This window comes from Dermochelys coriacea, chromosome 7, assembly GCF_009764565.3.
Source record: "Dermochelys coriacea isolate rDerCor1 chromosome 7, rDerCor1.pri.v4, whole genome shotgun sequence".
Lineage (NCBI taxonomy): Eukaryota > Metazoa > Chordata > Testudines > Dermochelyidae > Dermochelys > Dermochelys coriacea.
In genome coordinates, this window is record NC_050074.1 from 343587 (window position 1) to 361683 (window position 18097).

At 48.3% G+C, this 18097-nt stretch overlaps 2 protein-coding genes across 6 annotated transcripts in view; both read left to right on the plus strand.

The window, feature by feature from the left end:
• The window catches only part of LOC119858240 (SRSF protein kinase 1-like), a 52367-nt gene extending 47036 nt beyond the window's left edge, over positions 1-5331 (plus strand). For all 5 annotated transcript variants that reach the window (XM_043518227.1, XM_043518225.1, XM_043518226.1 and 2 more), the window contains one exon: positions 4132-5331. In XM_043518227.1, coding sequence (XP_043374162.1) covers positions 4132-4388 — 257 coding nt within the window. In that variant the 3' untranslated portion in view covers positions 4389-5331. The remainder of the gene's footprint in view (positions 1-4131) is intronic.
• A 1404-nt stretch (positions 5332-6735) lies between these two features.
• On the plus strand, positions 6736-16270 carry LOC119858241 (probable peptidyl-tRNA hydrolase 2). Its single transcript, XM_038408358.2, has 6 exons — positions 6736-6902; positions 6994-7065; positions 7626-7700; positions 8238-8335; positions 8965-9079; positions 15790-16270. Exons 1-6 carry the CDS (start codon positions 6771-6773, stop codon positions 15877-15879), a joined length of 582 nt encoding a protein of 193 aa, XP_038264286.1. The 5' UTR covers positions 6736-6770; the 3' UTR covers positions 15880-16270.
• The last annotated feature ends 1827 nt before the right edge of the window (positions 16271-18097 follow it).

Consider the following 18097-nt stretch of genomic DNA (forward strand, 5'->3'; position numbering starts at 1 on the left):
GACCTGCAATGCCTCAGCAAGTCTCTCAAGAAGTTGAAGTTTTGCATGGTTTCCCTGGCCTCCATCATCCCCTCCCTGGATCCAGGAGACTGATATGCCTCCCTTGACCTGAAGGATGGTTATTTCCATATTCCAAGATCTCAGGCGTTTCATCTGTTTTATAATGGGTGGACGCCATTTCCAATTCACTGCGCTCCCCTTTGGCCTCTCTTCGGCCCCAAGGGTCTTCACAAAATGTATGGCTTACCTGAGATGTCGAGGGGTCCAGGTCTTCCCATATCTCAATAACAGGCTTAACAAGGGCAGGTCTCAGGAACAAGTGCAGAGAAGCCTTGATCTGCCGTGACCTGGGCCTGCTGGTAAATGAGAAAAAATCCACCTTAAGGCCAGTCCAACGCATAGAAATCATAGGGGCGGTTCTCAACTCCACGTGAGCCAGAGCCTTCCTTCCAGAGGCATGTGTTCAGGCCGTGTAGGATCTGATCTCCCATGTGAAGAACCACCCGCTCACCACGGCTCATACCTGCACACGGTTGTTGGGCCACATGGCCGCCTGTACATATGTGGTCAGTCGTGCCCGGCTCCACCTCTAGCCTCTGCAAGTGTGGCTGGTGTCGGTTTACATCCCCAACAGGCACGACCAAGACTGGGTAGTCAGGGTGCCGGATCACATCCTATTGTCCCTGGAATGGTGGATGAACCCTGGGTTGGTGTTGCAGGGAGTTCCCTTCACAACTGTGTCCCCTTTACTGACCCTGGTCTCCGATGCTTCGGACCTGGGCTGGGGAGCCCCCCTGGGCAAGCTCAGCACTCAAGGCCACCGGCTGCGAGGCAATCTGACCCTCCACATCAAGGTCAGGCAGCTCAGGGGCAAGGTGGTGCAGGTCCTGACAGACAATACTGCCAAGATGTATTGCATCAAGAGGCAGGGCAAAGTCAGGCCTTTGTCAAGAAGCTCCCAGCCTTTGGGACTTCTGAGAGCGGCAGGCCATTCATCTGGTAGCTGCACATCTGCCCAAGAGCAGGAACGTGTTTGCAGATCGCCTCAACAGGACCTTCTCGTCTCACCATGAGTGATTGCTCCATCTGGAGGCTGCCAGTATGATCTTCCGGAAGTGGGGAACTCCCCCGATGGACTTGTTCGCGTCCCGTCAGAACAGGAAATGCCACATGTTCTGTTCACTCTGGAGGATGGATGGGGTTCCCTGTCAGATGCTTTCCTGCTCCTGTAGTCAAGGGCCCTGATGTATGCCTTCCTGCCAGTGCCATTGATCCACAGAGTCCTAGTGAAGATCAAACAATACAGGACGAAGGTTATCCTGATGGCCCCCAAGTGGCTTCGCCAGCACTGATTCAGCACGCTGCTGGACCTTGCGGTAGCTGCCCCACTGCAGCTACCTTTCTGGCTGGACCTGCTGTCCCAGAACCATGGCAGTCTTCTGCTCCCGAACCTGGTGGTGGTGTACTTGACAGCATGGCTACTGGATGGCTGAATGTGGAAGAGTGGGAATGGTTGGCCTGGGTTCAACAGGCTTGGTTGGGTAGTAGAAAACCCTCCACCAGAGCGACTTACTTGGCCAAGTGGAAAAAGTTCATATGTTGGGCTTCAGAACGACGCATCCAGGCCGAGCAGGCCTTGCTGCAGGTTATTCTGGAATATCTTCTGTACCTCAAACTCCAGGGCTTGTCCCTGTCATCAGTCAGGGTCCACCTGGTCACTATTTTGGCTTTCCACCCTCGGTTCCAAGGCAGGTCGGTCTTCGTTCATGACATGACAGCCTGGTTTTTGAAAGGTCTGGAGTGTCTCTACCCTCTGTGACAGGGTCAGGCCAGATGGCTATAGGAGAGTGATAGAAGGCAGATATATTAGCCCCAGGTTAAGTAGGTCCCTTTTCCCTGGGTAAGGAACTTTCTGGAAACAATTAAGGCAGACAGGCTGATTAGAACACTTGCAGTCAATTAAGGCAGGCTAATCAGGGCACCAGGGTTTAAAAAGGAGCTCACTTCAGTTTGTGGCGCATGCGAGGAGCTGGGAGCAAGAGGTGCAAGAAGCTGAGAGGGAGAAGGTGTACTACTGGAAGACTGAAGTGTACACGCATTATCAGACATCAGGAGGAAGGTCCTGTGGTGAGAATAAAGAAGGTGTCGGGAGGAGGCCATGGGGAAGTAGCTCAGGGAGTTGTAGCTGTCACGCAGCTGTTACAGGAGCCACTGTAGACTGCACTCAGCGTTCCTGCGCAAGATAGTTTTCCAGTTCATACTGGCCCGGACATATATTTGCCTGTCTTCTTCCTGAAGCCTCATAAATCGGAAAAGGAATGCAGGTCGCACACCCTGGACATTGGGAGGGTGCTGGCCTTCTATATCGACAGGACGAGGCTGTTTCGCAAGTCAACACAGCTGTTCGTTGCAGTGGCAGACAGGATGAAAGGTTGCCCAGTGTCTGCTCAAAGAATTTCATCCTGAATCACAGCCTGCATCGCTAATGCTACGAGCTGGTGAATGTGCCTTCACTGGCAATAGTCACAGCGCACTGAACTAGAGTGCAAGTGTCATCAGTGGCGTTCTTGGCTCAGGTGCCCATCTAAGAGATCTGTAGAGCTGCTTCCTAGTTGTCTGTCCACACATTTACATTCCATTGTGCGCTTACCAAGCAGGCCCAGGACAATGCTGGTTTTGGCAGAGCAGTGCTGCAAGACCATGAACCCTGAGCCCATCTCCATTGGCACTGCTTGTGAGTCACCTAGAATGGAATCGACATGAGCAAGCACTTGAAGAAGAAAAAACCTAACTGTTGTTCTTCAAGATGTGTTGCTCATGTGCATTCCATTACCCTCTCTCCTGCCCCTCTGTTGGAGTTGCAAAAAGGAACTGATGGGGGCGTAGGGCCGGCGCATGATATACTGCATGAGCGCAGTACTGATGGGGGCACCACTGCCAACTAGTATTCCTTCTAATTTTTCCCCACCGGTGTGTGAAATGAATTTTATTTGCTATGGAGGTGATGTGTGACAGAGGGTTGGGGTGCAGGTGTGTGAGGGCTCCGGCTGGGGGTGTGGGCTCTGGAGTGGGGCCGGGCATGAAGGGCTCAGGGCTGGGGCAGAGGATTGGGTGCAGGGGCCTCCCCGGCTGCACCTGGATCCCGGGACGGGCTGGGCTGCCCTGGCCGCGGCAGGTCCGGGCTGCAGCAGAGTTGGTGCCGGAGGAGGGGTCCACTGGCCGTGGCAGGTCTGGGCCGCCCCGGCCACAGCAGGCTGGCAGTCAGGCTAGGTGGAGGCTGGGGGAGGGGTGTCCCTCCCCCGGCTGCAGCAGGTCCCCGTGCAGGTTCCCTGAGTGCCTACGCAGCGCTAAGTAGGTTGCGGCTGCTCAGCTTACCGTGAACTTAGCTGCTGACCCTACGGATACCGCTATGGCAAAAATCTCCAACAACCGCGCACATGGGCACATGCACACCTAGAATGAAATAGACATAATAGACACATCTTGAAGAACAACAGTTACGAAAAGGTAGGTAACCGTTTTTTTCCTTTTATGGTGCCAACAAGAACTGAGTCAAAAGATAGTCATTATTTATATTTTTCTCATTAATTGTGTATATTTGTAAATTTAACTGACCATTGGGTACTGCCCATGCCTAACCTGACTTACTGCATGCTCTTTGGGCAAGGACTGTGTCTTCTGTTAAGTGTCTATCAGACTTCTGGCCTGTAAAAGCAATAATCATAATAAAGAAATTTATACATGAGTTTGCAGTGAGATATGGCAACAAAAAAGGGCCAGTGCATTTTTGGGCTGCATTCACAGAGGCATCACGGAGCAGGGAGGTGATGGTCTCTGACTTTATGGCCCCTGGTGTGACTGCATTTAAAATATTTAATTCACTTTTGGGCATATTATCACCAGAGCAATCTTGACATACTGGGGGGGAGTTCAAAGATCAGCACAACTGGCTGACAGCTGACAGGTGGCACCTTACAGGTATTGAATAAGTATAAAGAGTGAAGAGCAGGATTATTTAAGGTGGTACAAGGAGAATCCAGGAGGAGGTGGTAAGAAAGCAGCAAGAGGAGAGGGATTTAGGAGGCTTTTATACTCAATGGTGAAGTATTGTGCTTATGTCATCTTTGGTAGGTGCTCTCCTACGGATTTCCAGGCTTTTCCCCTGCAGTCTGTACAACACCCTAATGGACAGATACAACTGGACAAAGCATGAGGCTGCTCCATTTACGAGCTTCCTTCTGCCAATGCTGGAATACATACCAGCCAAACGGACAACAGCAGTGAAATGCCTTCAACATCCATGGCTGAGTAACCAGTATCCAGATCAGCCTTGTGACTCTTTCTCTGGAGATGGAACACAGAAAATAAGTTTATTCCACAGGACATAGAACTATACCAGATGGCAAATCTGTTGAAGATGTAGGTCATAGAATTCATAGTGGAATTCAAGCATTGGCAGCCTTTCTCTCTCCCACTGTGTTCCTGTCCTTCACCAGACTCCATTTCCCTAACACCATAATCCAAGCAGCCTGATTGAGTCTCACTCTCTTTCCTCAGCTGCTTGTCATCTGTTCCTATGGAACCATCTCCTCTGTTCCTGAACCTAGGTGCTTTTACTCCGTTACTTTCCCATTTATTGCCACATCTATGCACCTGCCACTACTGTGTCTATGGAGATGGCACAACTCAACTTCCATATTGGTTTCTGCAGAAGCTAGACTTCCATTAAAAGAAAAGTTAGGTTTCTAGTCCACTGTGCAGAGATCTCTAGCCTGCTGTCTGCTGAATGTAGAAAGACGCAAATAGCTAATGCTGTAGCCTTCTCCCTCAGCAGGTATAGAAGAGCTAAGCACACTGGAACCATTGTAGTTTCTCTGAATCAGAGTACAAGCAGTGTGAGGAGGCTCCATAAAGGGGGTTCCTGGTCCGACAGTGGTACTGCTGGAAGCAGATCTTTAGGCCTAGCCCCTTAACCAAGTAGGGAATGTTCATGGGCTCCATCAGTTACTCTAGATTTGGAGAAGCTGCCAGGCTTTGGGAAGGATTTCTTTCCCCTCAGATCTTAAATTCTGTGAGAAAAGTCCCTTTGCTTGACTTTTGCCTGGGGCAGGAATGAGGAAGAGAGGGGACCCGCAAGTCTTTTAATGTGAACTATCTAGTACAGCAGTTCTCAAACTGGAGTCTGTGAGTCATGTCCAGGACCGCCAGCCCTGCCAATCAACTCCTCCCCATTCCTCCCAGTACCTCCTGCAGGCCCCAGAACAGCTGTTCAGTGGTGTGCAGGAGGTGCTGGGAGGGAAGAGGAGGGGCGGGGGTGAGAAGATTGGGGAGGACTTGGGGGAAGGGTAGGGGTGGGGCTGGGGTTGAGCACCCTGGGGAAAATTAGAAGCCAACTTAGGGGTCCATGAAAAATTTTAAATTAAAATGCGGGTCTTCGGGTTGCTAAAGTTTGAGAACCGGTGATCTAGTACATTCTGATGATAGGTGTTAACTCTGACTCTAATGATGGTGAGATGCATGTCAACACGGTTAACTATTTCCATGCTGATCATTTTATCAATATTACTCAGCTCCTCTGGGATTACAGGTAGGATGGGGAGGAGAAGAGAACTACCTTCTCTCCCCTTACCTGATCCCAGTACTGCCCTCCCTGATGCCATTTCTACAGCCCAGTTACCACATTGATGGATGCTTCTGTCTCACTGGCCATCTAGGTACCATTGCACTTGCAGAAGCTTTCTCAGTTGGATACTGCATCAAAGGATATTCCAGCTGTTTTAGCTGCAGTATTTCATTCTGAGATGTATCTTTATATTTGTATGTTCTTTACCTTAAGAAGGCCTAATTCTGGAAAGGCTTCAGTTTAATTAATCCCTTTATTCCTGAGTGGTTGGTAAGCATATGCAAATACCACACTTCGCTGGGTCTTGGGAATTGAGGGGTAAACACACTAAATACAGTAATAGCTGTAGGGACCCTGGATTAAGTTTGGCAATTCCTCTGCGTGGTCTGTCTAAAGTAAAATCCTTTCTCAGACATTGGCCAGTACTTCATGTTCCAGAGAGGTGACTGAAACCTCGTAACAGACAATTATGCAGCAACCTCCCGCTAGGGACAATTTCTTCTTAAACTAGTTTAGGTGGCAGCTGGCTCATGGCCTGAGGCTTCAGGGTTTACAGACTATTCCTTTTTAATCCTCTTCAATGTAACTGGGAATGTTCATGTTATCCATGTAATTATTCAGTATCTTGACTTCTGTCTTCAATTATATCCTGGGACTGAGTTCCACATGCTAATTATGTGTCTGAGCGTTATAATGCACGTGTGGGTGCAGTGTTTCCTCTCCCCCGCTCAGACGTGGGGGTCTGAGCCACGCTACCGCAGGTGCCTAAGGAGCCTGTGCCTGTTGCTGGGGTGGGGGCGTGCTGCCCGGCCCAGGGGGGCTGGGGCGGCCCGGCCGGGCAGAGCGGCTGGAGGCGGGGCTCAGCGACGAGGGGCGTGGCGGGGGGACGGTGAGTCGGGGCGGGGCAAAGGGCGGGGAGCTTAGCCGGTGACGGGGCTCATTTCTTCCCCCTCTAATTTTTGACGGGCCCGGGGCACAAAAGTCCGTGCGGTGAAGTGAGCTGCAGCCCACGAAACCTCGTGGCCAAATCCACGTGTTAGTCTCCGGGGGCCGCGACTCCGCCCGCTCTTTCCGCGGCTGACGGGGCGGATCCGTTGCAGGGGTGTGGGCGTGGCCGGGAATCACATGGACGCGAGGAACAAATCGGATGAGGCGGGCTACGGCGGGCGCGGCCAATAGGAGAGTGGAGCGGCCGCGGTCACGCGGTGAGATGGACGCGGAGGAGGCGCTGCTGGCGCCGTTGCGGGAGCTCGGGGTGCCTGAGGCGGCGGCGCGCCGGGTGAGCCGGGGCGGCCCCTGCCGGGTGAGCCGGGGCTGGCCGCGCCTGGCCACGTCTCACGCTGCGCGCGCTCTCTCTGCCCCCGCTATAGGCGCTGGCCCTGACCGGGAATGTGTCCGCGGAGGCGGCGGCGCAGCTCTACTTCGGCGGCCTGGAGAGGCAGGTAGGAGCCCGCCCCCCCCCGCGCGGAGCCCGACGCCGCCCGCCCCCCGCGCGGAGCCCGGCCCCTCCGGACGCCGCCCTCCCCCCCCTCCCCCCGCGCGGAGCCCGACGCCGCCCTCCCCCCGCGCGGAGCCCGACCCCTCCCGACGCCGCCGCCCCCCGCGCGGAGCCCGGCCCCTCCCGACGCCGCCCGCCCCCCCCTCCCCCCGCGCGGAGCCCGGCCCCTCCGACGCCGCCCGCCCCCCCCCTCCCCCCGCGCGGAGCCCGACGCCGCCCTCCCCCGCGCGGAGCCCGCCCCCCCCCTCCCCCCGCGCGGAGCCCGACGCCGCCCGCCCCCCTCCCCCCGCGCGGAGCCCGACGCCGCCCGCCCCCCCCTCCCCCGCGCGGAGCCCGACGCCCGCCCGCCCCCCCCTCCCCCCGCGCGGAGCCCGACGCCGCCCGGCCGCCCGCCCCTCCCCCCGCGCGGAGCCCGGCCCCTCCCGACGCCGCCCGGCCCCCCCCTCCCCCCCGCGCGGAGCCCGGCCCCCCCGCCGCCCCCCCCCACCCAGGTTTCTTTTCCAGGAGCAGGCGGATGGTGGCGGCTGCTACAAGATGGTGTTTGTGGTAAACATGGAGCTTGCCATGGGCGTCGGGAAGGTAAAGTTCACGGTGGCTCGGGGAAAGCTTCGAGCAGCCCAAATTCTGGCCGGCAAAGCTATGGGGAGGAGGGTGGTCACCTGCGCTGCCCAGACTGCGGAGCCACCTGTGAAAAGAGCTAGGTGCCAGCCGATGTTCCCTCTAATTTTTGACAGGCTGTGTGCACAAAAAATTTCTTCTGTGCAAATTTTTGTGCCCACAGTGTTTCGCCATGTGCGTGGGGTTTAGGCTCTGTGTGCGCGTACAGCTTAGAGGGAACAGTGCTGCCAGCTCATCTGTGCGGCCCTGAAAAGAAGGGCCAGACCTCCCTGTGCTGCTCTGCCTTGGGTTGCACACGCTACTAAGGCATGAATAAGACAATTTTTTATGGAGGGGAAAATGAGCTTATCCTTTTCCCCTCCAAATCTGGGAAGGTGATGGACTGCCTCCTGCTGAAGGTGTTACTTGAATGCAGAGGACTTGTGCCCCTATTGTCACACCAGTGGGAGGAGTGGCTTCAGTGGCTCACCTGTTCAGATGTAATGTTTCGCCTTACAGATAGCAGCTCAGGTCGGACATGCAGCTGTTGGCCTGTACCAGTTAATACAGGAAAAATCCACTGGGAGGGAGATGATCTGCCAGTGGGATGAATATGGGTAAGATGGTAGTGTGTGCCTGACAGACAAGTATCCAGCCATCCCTTTGAATGTATGTTGTAAAATTCAGAGACAAAGCAGAGCACTCTGACTCATGTTGGTCAGGCTTCCTTGTTGGGAGGGAGGGTGAAGGATTGAAATAACAGGCAATATGAAAGACTAAGCTTGAGGGGCAGTAGCACCAGAGCTTTCACAGCACCTCACTGCATTCTCCTTGGTTGTCCCTTTTAATCTCCCCTGTCACTAATTTAGCATTCACACTAAATGGTTCTTAAAGCAGTTGTCTGAAATGGTTAAACAGATAAAGATGAGTCGACATCAGAATGTTCTTATTCTACTTGGTAGTTGAAAGGGCCAAAGGAGGGAGGAGCCTTTCTGATCTGGGTTTTTTGTGTCTTTTGTAGATAATTTATCTGAAATTTAACTTAATAAATTTAGAATAACTATTATGCTCGTATCTGAAGCAAATGGGTTTGCAGTTGCTAGATGAATGGGAGATGGATCTCTAACTGTTTTGTTAGGCAAATGACTTCTTTAGCTTGTACACTGCTCCCTTAGTCAAGTAGCCTGTGTTAAGAGGTCGTGGGACAGTATGTGCTCTTTCTGATCACTTGCTTTTTCCTTGTTAGTGCGAAGAAGGTTGTAGTTCAAGGATCAAACACTGCCCATCTGATGGATCTGCAAGCACTGGCTTTGAGCCTGGAGCTGCCAACATACCTGGTGCAGGATGCAGGGAGGACACAGGTAACCAAGTTAGGAATTGAGTGCATGTGTATAACTAATACAATACATTTGGCACTTTAAAAGGGCCAGTGTCCCAAAGCTTGAAAACAATCGTGAGCAAAACTGGAAGGAAGAATTTAAAACAATATGAATAATAACTGGAAGTCACTCGAAGAAAACTTTACTAGATGTCTTTAAAACCCCATCATTCAGCAATTATCAAATGATTCTTCAGTTAAACTGTTCTAGTTCAGGGATTTGAAAGAAGTGATAAAATTTAAAAAAAAAAATGGAAGGGGAAAGTAGACACTGATAGCAATGACAATAAATTAGCAGTTATAAATGAAGACATTGAAAAGGGAAGCCAAAGAAATCAATAAAAAGGGACGTGTAGCTTGTAAGGCTAAGGACAATAAAAAGGAATTTTTTTTCAAATATCCAAAACAAAAGAAATTCTAGCCATGATGTAAGTCTGTTATTGGATAGGGGTGGTAGAATCATAGGACTGGAAGGGGCCTTGAGAGGTCATCTAGTTCAGTCCACTGCACTCACGGAAGGACTAAGTATTTTCTAGACCATCCCTGATAGGTGTTTGTCTAACCTGCTCTTAAAAATCTCCAATGACAGAGATTCCAAATCACCCTAAATAATTTATTCAAGTGCTTAACCACCCTGATAGTGAGGAAGTTTTTCCTAATGTCCAACCTAAACCGCCCTTGCTGCAATTTAAGCCCATTGCTGCTTGTCCTATCCCTCAGAGGTTAAGGAGAACAATTTTTCTCCCCCTGTCTTGTAACAACCTTGAAAACTGTTATCATATCTCCCTCAGTCTTCTCTGCTCCAGACTATCCAAATGCAATTTTTTAAATTTTCCCTCATGGGGCGTGTTTTCTAGACCTTTAATTATCTTTGTTGCTCTTCTCTGGACTTTCTCCAATTTGTCCACATCTTTCCTGAAATATGGTGCCCAGAACTGGACACAATACTCCAGCTGAGGCATAATCAGCACGGCATAGAGCGGAAGAATTACTTCTCGTGTCTTGGTTACAACATTCCTGCTAAGACATGCCAGAATGATCTTTACTTTTTTTGTAACCGTGTTACTCTTCATTCATATTTAGCTTGTGATGCCAACAATTTGCAAAAAAGCAGAAGTGTTCAATAAATATTTGTGTGATATTTGGAAAGAAGCTGGGTGACTTTACATCCTACAATGGGTGATGGAAAACCTATTATTCTGACAGTAACTAAACAGAGTGTTAAATAGCAACTGCTAAAATTAAACACAGATTTTTCATGGATATATTGCACCAGTGGGTCCTAAAAGAGTTGTTGGAAGAACTCTGAGCCATTGATGTTGATGGTTACATATTGGAACATTCCAGAAGTTATACAAGATTGGCACAACTTTCTTCTTTCCTCCAATATTTTGAAAGGATAACCTGATTAACTTCAGGCCAGTTAACCTGACATTGCTCCCGTATAAAATAATGGAACAGCTGATCTGGGATGCATTCAGTAAAGAATTGAAGGATGGTTGTATAGTTAATACCAGTCAACATAGCTTTATGGAAAATGGGTCTTGTCAGACAAACTTGATACAATTTCAGAGTGGTAGTGTTAGTTTGTATCAGCAAAAACAATGAGGAGTGCCACAAGGACTCCTCATTGATGATGATTGTGAGATTATCAACCAAGTTTATAAAGATAATTGTTAACACCAGGTACTTTGACTTTTGTAAGTCAAATGCCTTAGTACTCCATGACTGTTTGATTAAAAATATATACATGCAAAATCATGAAGTGTATAATAAATTTTAAGTGGGGAATACTGGCTGTAGAATGACTGTGCCTAGGTACAAAATGTGAGTGAGGCCAAACAGCAAAAATTAAGATGTTTATACACCAATGCGAGGAGCCTAGGTAACAAAATGGAGGAACTAGAGCTACTGGTGCAGGAAGTGAAACCAGATATTATAGGGATAACAGAAACATGGTGGAATAGTAGTCATGACTGGACTACAGGTATTGAAGGGTATGTGCTGTTTAGGAAAGACAGAAACAAAGGTAAAGGTGGTGGAGTAGCATTCTATATCAATGATGAGGTAGAATGTAAAGAAATAAGAAGCGATGCAATGGATAAGACAGAGTCCGTCTGGGCAAAAATTACATTAGGGAAGATAAAAAGTAAAGCCTCTCCTACGATAGTGCTTGGGGTGTGCTATAGACCTCCGGGATCTAATTTGGATACGGATAGAGCCCTTTTTAATGTTTTTAATAAAGTAAATACTAATGGAAACTGCGTGATCATGGGAGACTTTAACTTCCCAGATATAGACTGGAGGACCAGTGCTAGTAATAATAATATGGCTCAGATTTTCCTAGATGCGATAGCTGATGGATTCCTTCATCAAGTAGTTGCTGAACCGACTAGAGGGGATGCCATTTTAGATTTAATTTTGGTGAGTAGCGAGGACCTCATAGAAGAAATGGTTGTAGGGGACAATCTTGGCTCAAGTGATCATGAGCTAGTTCAGTTCAAACTGAATGGAAGGATTAACAAAAATAAATCTGCAACTAGGGTTTCTGGTTTCAAAAGGGCTGACTTTCAAAAATTAAGGAAATTAGTTAGGGAAGTGGATTGGACTGAAGAACTTATGGATCTAAAGGTAGAGGAGGCCTGGGATTACTTTAAATCAAAGCTGCAGACGCTATCGGAAGCCTGTATCCCAAGAAAGGGGAAAAAATTCATAGGAAGGAGTTGTAGACCAAGCTGGATGAGCAAGCATCTTAGAGAGGTGATTAAGAAGAAGCAGAAAGCATACAGGGAGTGGAAGATGGGAGGGATCAGCAAGGAAAGCTACCTAATTGAGGTCAGAACATGTAGGGATCAAGTGAGACAGGCTAAAAGTCGAGTAGAGTTGGACCTTGCAAAGGTTATTAAAACCAATAGTAAAAGGTTCTATAGCCATATAAATAAGAAGAAAACTAAGAAAGAAGTGGGGCCGCTAAACACTGAGGATGGAGTGGAGGTTAAAGATAATGTAGGCATGGCCCAATATCTAAACAAATACTTTGCCTCAGTCTTTAATAAGGCTAAAGAGGATCTTGGGGATAATGGTAGCATGACAAATGGGAATGAGGATATGGAGGTAGATATTACCATATCTGAGGTAGAAGCGAAACTGAAACAGCTTAATGGGACTAAATCGGGGGGCCCCAGATAATCTTCATCCAAGAATATTAAAGGAATTGGCAGCTGAAATTGCAAGCCCATTAGCAAGAATTTTTAATGAATCTGTAAACTCAGGAGTAGTACCGAATGATTGGAGAATTGCTAATATAGTTCCTATTTTTAAGAAAGGAAAAAAAAGTGATCCGGGTAACTACAGGCCAGTTAGTTTGACATCTGTAGTATGCAAGGTCCTGGAAAAAATTTTGAAGGAGAAATTAGTTAAGGACATTGAAGTCAATGGTAAATGGGACAAAATACAACATGGTTTTACAAAAGGTAGATCGTGCCAAACCAACCTAATCTCCTTTTTTGAAAAAGTAACAGATTTTTTAGATAAAGGAAATGCAGTGGATCTAGTTTACCTAGATTTCAGTAAGGCATTTGATACCGTGCCACATGGGGAATTATTAGTTAAATTGGAGAAGATGGGGATCAATATGAATATCAAAAGGTGGATAAGGAATTGGTTAAAGGGGAGACTGCAACGGGTCCTACTGAAAGGCGAACTGTCAGGTTGGAGGGAGGTTACCAATGGAGTTCCTCAGGGATCGGTTTTGGGACCAATCTTGTTTAATCTTTTTATTACTGACGTTGGCACAAAAAGTGGGAGTGTGCTAATAAAATTTGCAGATGATACAAAGCTGGGAGGTATTGCCAATTCGGAGAAGGATCGGGATATTATACAGGAGGATCTGGATGACCTTATAAACTGGGAGTAATAGTAATAGGATGAAATTTAATAGTGAGAAGTGTAAGGTTATGCATTTAGGGATTAATAACAAGAATTTTAGTTATAAGTTGGGGACACATCAATTAGAAGTAACAGAAGAGGAGAAGGACCTTGGAGTATTGGTTGATCATAGGATGACTATGAGCTGCCAATGTGATATGGCTGTGAAAAAAGCTAATGTGGTTTTGGGATGCATCAGGAGAGGCATTTCCAGTAGGGATAAGGAGGTTTTAGTACCATTATACAAGGCACTGGTGAGACCTCACCTAGAATACTGTGTGCAGTTCTGGTCTCCCATGTTTAAAAAGGATGAATTCAAACTGGAGCAGGTACAGAGAAGGGCTACTAGGATGATGCGAGGAATGGAAAACTTGTCTTATGAAAGGAGACTCAAGGAGCTTGGCTTGTTTAGCCTAACTAAAAGAAGGTTGAGGGGAGATATGATTGCTCTCTATAAATATATCAGAGGGATAAATACAGGAGAGGGAGAGGAATTATTTAAGCTCAGCACCAATGTGGACACAAGAACAAATGGGTATAAACTGACCACCAGGAAGTTTAGACTTGAAATCAGACGAAGGTTTCTAACCATCAGAGTGGTGAAGTTTTGGAATAGCCTTCCAAGGGAAGCAGTGGGGGCAAAAGATTTATCTGGTTTTAAGATTCTACTTGATAAGTTTATGGAGGAGATGGTATGATGGGATAATGGGATTTTGGTAAGTAATTGATTTTTAAATATTCAGGGTAAATAGGCCAAATCCCCTGAGATGGGATATTAGATGGATGGGATCTGAGTTACCCAGGAAAGAATTTTCTGTAGTATCTGGCTGGTGAATCTTGCCCATATGCTCAGGGTTTAGCTGATTGCCATATTTGGGGTCGGGAAGGAATTTTCCTCCAGGGCAGATTGGAGAGGCCCTGGAGGTTTTTCGCCTTCCTCTGTAGCATGGGGCATGGGTGACTTGAGGGAGGCTTCTCTGCTCCTTGAAGTCTTTAAACCATGATTTAAGGACTTCAATAGTTCAGACATGGGTGAGGTTTTTCATAGGAGTGGGTGGGTGAGATTCTGTGGCCTGCGCTGTGCAGGAGGTCAGACTAGATGATCAGAATGGTCCCTTCTGACCTTAGTATCTATGAATTGTTATCCAGTAGAGATGTTTCTGATTGGGTATCACAGGAATCTCTTCCTGGGTCAATGCTATGTAATGTCATCACCAACAATTTAGAAGAAAATAAAAATCCTTGTTCATGTTTGCAGATGAGTCAGTTTGGTGAATATGAGGACTGCTCCTGAACAGAGCAATGTGGTAACCTGTAATCACTGAGGGGGAGGTGAGGGAGAGAGTGTATGTGCCTGTGAGTGAGCATGCCAAACACAAGGTCATACATCGAGGATCCAGGAATGTAGGTCCTAAGATGTAAAAAGTTGACCGGTAAGCATTAGGCTTACCATTAACCAACCTTAACCGTTAGGCCTGGCCACGTTGAGCCGGTTGGCCGGACCCACTTGTAGGCTGGGGAACTGCATCCTGGAAAGCACTGACACTGATAGTGACTTTGGGATCAGGGTGGAAATCAGCTGAATGTGAGGTCCAGTGCAATGTTGTGGTTGAGAGCTAATGTGACCCTTGGATGATGTAGAATTAGAGAGGTGGTATTCTCTTTATACACAGCATTAAGGAGACTACTGAAATACTATGTCCAGTTCTGGTGCCAACACTCTAAAAACATGTTGGAAAGGGTTCTAAGAAGATCCACAAGAACAATTTGAGTTTTTTACTGTGTACTTTCCAGACTAAAAAAGCTAAATCTATTTAGTTTATCCAGGAAGTTGAGGTGACTTGATCAATCTGTAACAGGCGTGGGCAAACTTCTTGGCCTGAGGGCCACATCTGGGAATAGAAATTGTATGGCAGGCCATGAATGCTCACAAAATTGGGGTTGGGGTGCAGGCTCCAAGGTGGGGCCAGAAATGAGGAGTTCAAGGTGTGGAAGGGGGCTCTGGGCTGGGGCATGGGCTCTGGGGGGCGGGGGGTGGGGATGAGAGGTTTGGGGTGCAGCAGGGTGCTCTGGGCTGGGATCAAGGGATTTGGAGGGCAGGAAGGGACTCAGGAATGCAGGCTCTGGGTGACACTTCAAGAGGCTCCAGGAAGCAGCGGCATGTCCCTTCTCTGGCTCCTATGCAGAAGCACGGCTGGGAGGCTCTGCGTGCTGCCATATCTGTAGGCCCTGCCCTTGCAGCTCCCATTGACTGGGGTTCCTGGCAAATGGGAGCTGCAGGGTCGGCACTTGGGTCGGGACAGAGTGGAGCCCCCGGCTGCCCCTATGTGTAGGAGCCAGAGAGGGGCCATGCCGCTGCTTCTGCGTGGAGCGGCTCCCAACCCTGCTCCCCAGCTGGAGTGGGGCAAGCCCCAGACCTCGCTCCCCAGAGGGAGCTCAAGGGCTGAATTAAAACAGCTGGCAGGCTGGATCCAGCCTGCATGCCATAACTTGCCCACCCCGATCTACAAGTACATACACAGGGAGAAGATTTGATGGTGGAGGACTCCTGTCAGACCAAGGCATGACAAGATCCTATGGCTGGAAACTGAAGCTAGACAATTCGGACTAGAAAAGGTGCAATGCTTAACAGTGAGACTAATTAATCATTGGAACAACTTATGGATATGGTGGACTCTTTCACTTGAAGTCTTTAAATCAAAATTGAATGTTTACCATCATCTGAATTGCTGTTGACACAATTGCATGCTTATCTCTCCACTGTAGGTTCCAGCTGGATCCTACACTGTCCTTGCCATTATTGGAGAAGAAGAAATAATGAATCAGGTGACTGGGAAGCTGAGGCTGTTGAACTGAGAACAGCACCAAAGCCTATTATTTTGTGCTGTACTTGACTACACGCTATGGAATTTGCAAGTGACCTATATGCAATGTGAAGAAAGAAGCACCTGTTAACAGCATCTCAGGTCCTTCAGAGAAACGTGGGAACCAGACAGCTTCTCTCCTTTCTGCCTGCTGGAGCTGCAGGGGAGGCATGGTGCTAGAGTGAGGAGGCAGCACTCTTCCTTCCATTTGAAGGAGTCTGTCTTGCTAGACAGGACTGTGAGAGGTAGTATTGCTGCTCTACTGCAGGTGGATTAGAGAGACTGCTGCACAGTTCTACCTCTAGCTTCCCAAGAAATTGTCTTGAAAAACAAGGCTTGTATTTTCTGAAACGTGCTTTTGAACAAGATGAAATTCTGACATATCTTGCCTTTCGTTGAAGTTTGTGTGGTGAGCTTATGACTCTGTTCATTCCCACTGTCAATACAGCCTGAAATTCAAGAGTCTTATTGAAATCCAGGGAATGTGCACTGCCATGCTGAGAATGGGAGGGCTTTTTATTTTTGTGGAGGGAGGTGTATGTCCTTTCATCTCTTGCATAAAAATGTGTTTCAAATATTGGATGATTAAATGACTAAGAACATAGGTTTATGGGTGTCAGCTAGATAAGAAGGGATAATAAACCCTCCTATTTCAGAGCTGGGAAGAAATTTCCCTTATGGGCAGGTTATTCCATAATTGCCTTCTACAGGAATTTCTTGCACTTACGTATCTGAGGCTGGCCACTGTCAAAGACAGGATATAGGACTAAATAGACTGGGGTGGCCAACCTATGGCTCTGGAGCCACATGCGGCTCTTCAGAAGTTAATATGCGACTCCTTGTATAGGCACCGACTCTGGAGCTGGAGTTACAGGCACCAACTTTCCAGTGTGCCAGGGGGTGCTCACTGCTCAACCCCTGGCTCTGCCACAGGCCTTGCCCCCACTCTACTCCTTCCCACTCTCCCCTGAGCCTGCCATGCCCTCACTCCTCCCCTTCTCCCCCAGAGCCTCCTGCATGCCACGAAACAGCTGATTGGGAGGTGCTGATTGGCGGGGCTGCTGGTGGGCAGGAGGCACTGGGAGGGGAGCTGATGAGGGGCTGCTGACGTATTACTGTGGCTCTTTGACAATGTACATTGGTAAATTTTGGCTCTGTCTCACGTTCAGGTTGGCCACCCCTGAAATAGACACTTGGTTTGGCAATTCCTATTCTTCTAAAGCCTATTCTGGTAGTATAAATTGAATAGTGGCAGGGGTGCAGGCTTGATCTTGTTATGAAATGTACTGTTGAAATAATTACTCTAGGTGAGGGAAATGGGTATTAAATTAGGATTAATATTTCACATTCAAGAGGGTAGGGAGGTAACTTTTTCCCCACCCCTAGCATCCTGCTTTTAGGTCTTGGTTGTGGTTTTGTAGCACGTGTGTAGGTGGAATTTCTAGTGAACTTTATTCAATCCAGTTGGTAGAAAATAGCCCTGGGTGTTTTGGTTGACAGTAATGGCTTTTAGTTATGTGTAGGCTTGGCTGATTGTGTGTCTGTAGGTACTGGCTGATGGCAGCAGCATCCAGGTTTGCATGGTTCTGTAGTGTCATTTTTTGCCCATAACACCTCCTTGCCAAGTACCCCATACAGAACAGTTCTGTAATTGGAAGAGGTAAAACTGTGGGTGGCTGTCCCATGAACTGGATCTTATTACCTGTGGTCTGAACTGCCAAGACAGGTTTTTAAATGTTACATATACTGAAGGGGGAAGAAGCTGAGGCATTGCTTTGTCATAAGGCTTGTGACGAGAATCTGCTTTGACCTCCTGTATTCCCTATGGAGAGGCTTTTGGCTTACACAATATCGTCTCCACACTAAACTTGGATGCTTGTTAATAAGCAAGGTGTTGACGTGCCTGAATAGTTTCTTGGGGGGGAAACCCTTATGCTTGTCTGTAGTGTCAGTGTTAGAACATAAGAACAGCCATGCTGGTTCAGACCAAAGGTCCATCCAGCCCAGTATCCTGTCTTTTGACAGTGGGCAATGCCAGGTGCCCCAGAAGGAATTAAGAGAACAGGTAATCATCAAGTGATCCATCCCCTGTAACCCATTCCCAGCTTCTGGCAGTGTAGGTGCTTAAAGTTCACTAACAGCACTTATTATCTGTTTGTACTTCACCTGCATAGCAAATTTAAGACTTTTCGTCAAATTATAGGAATGTG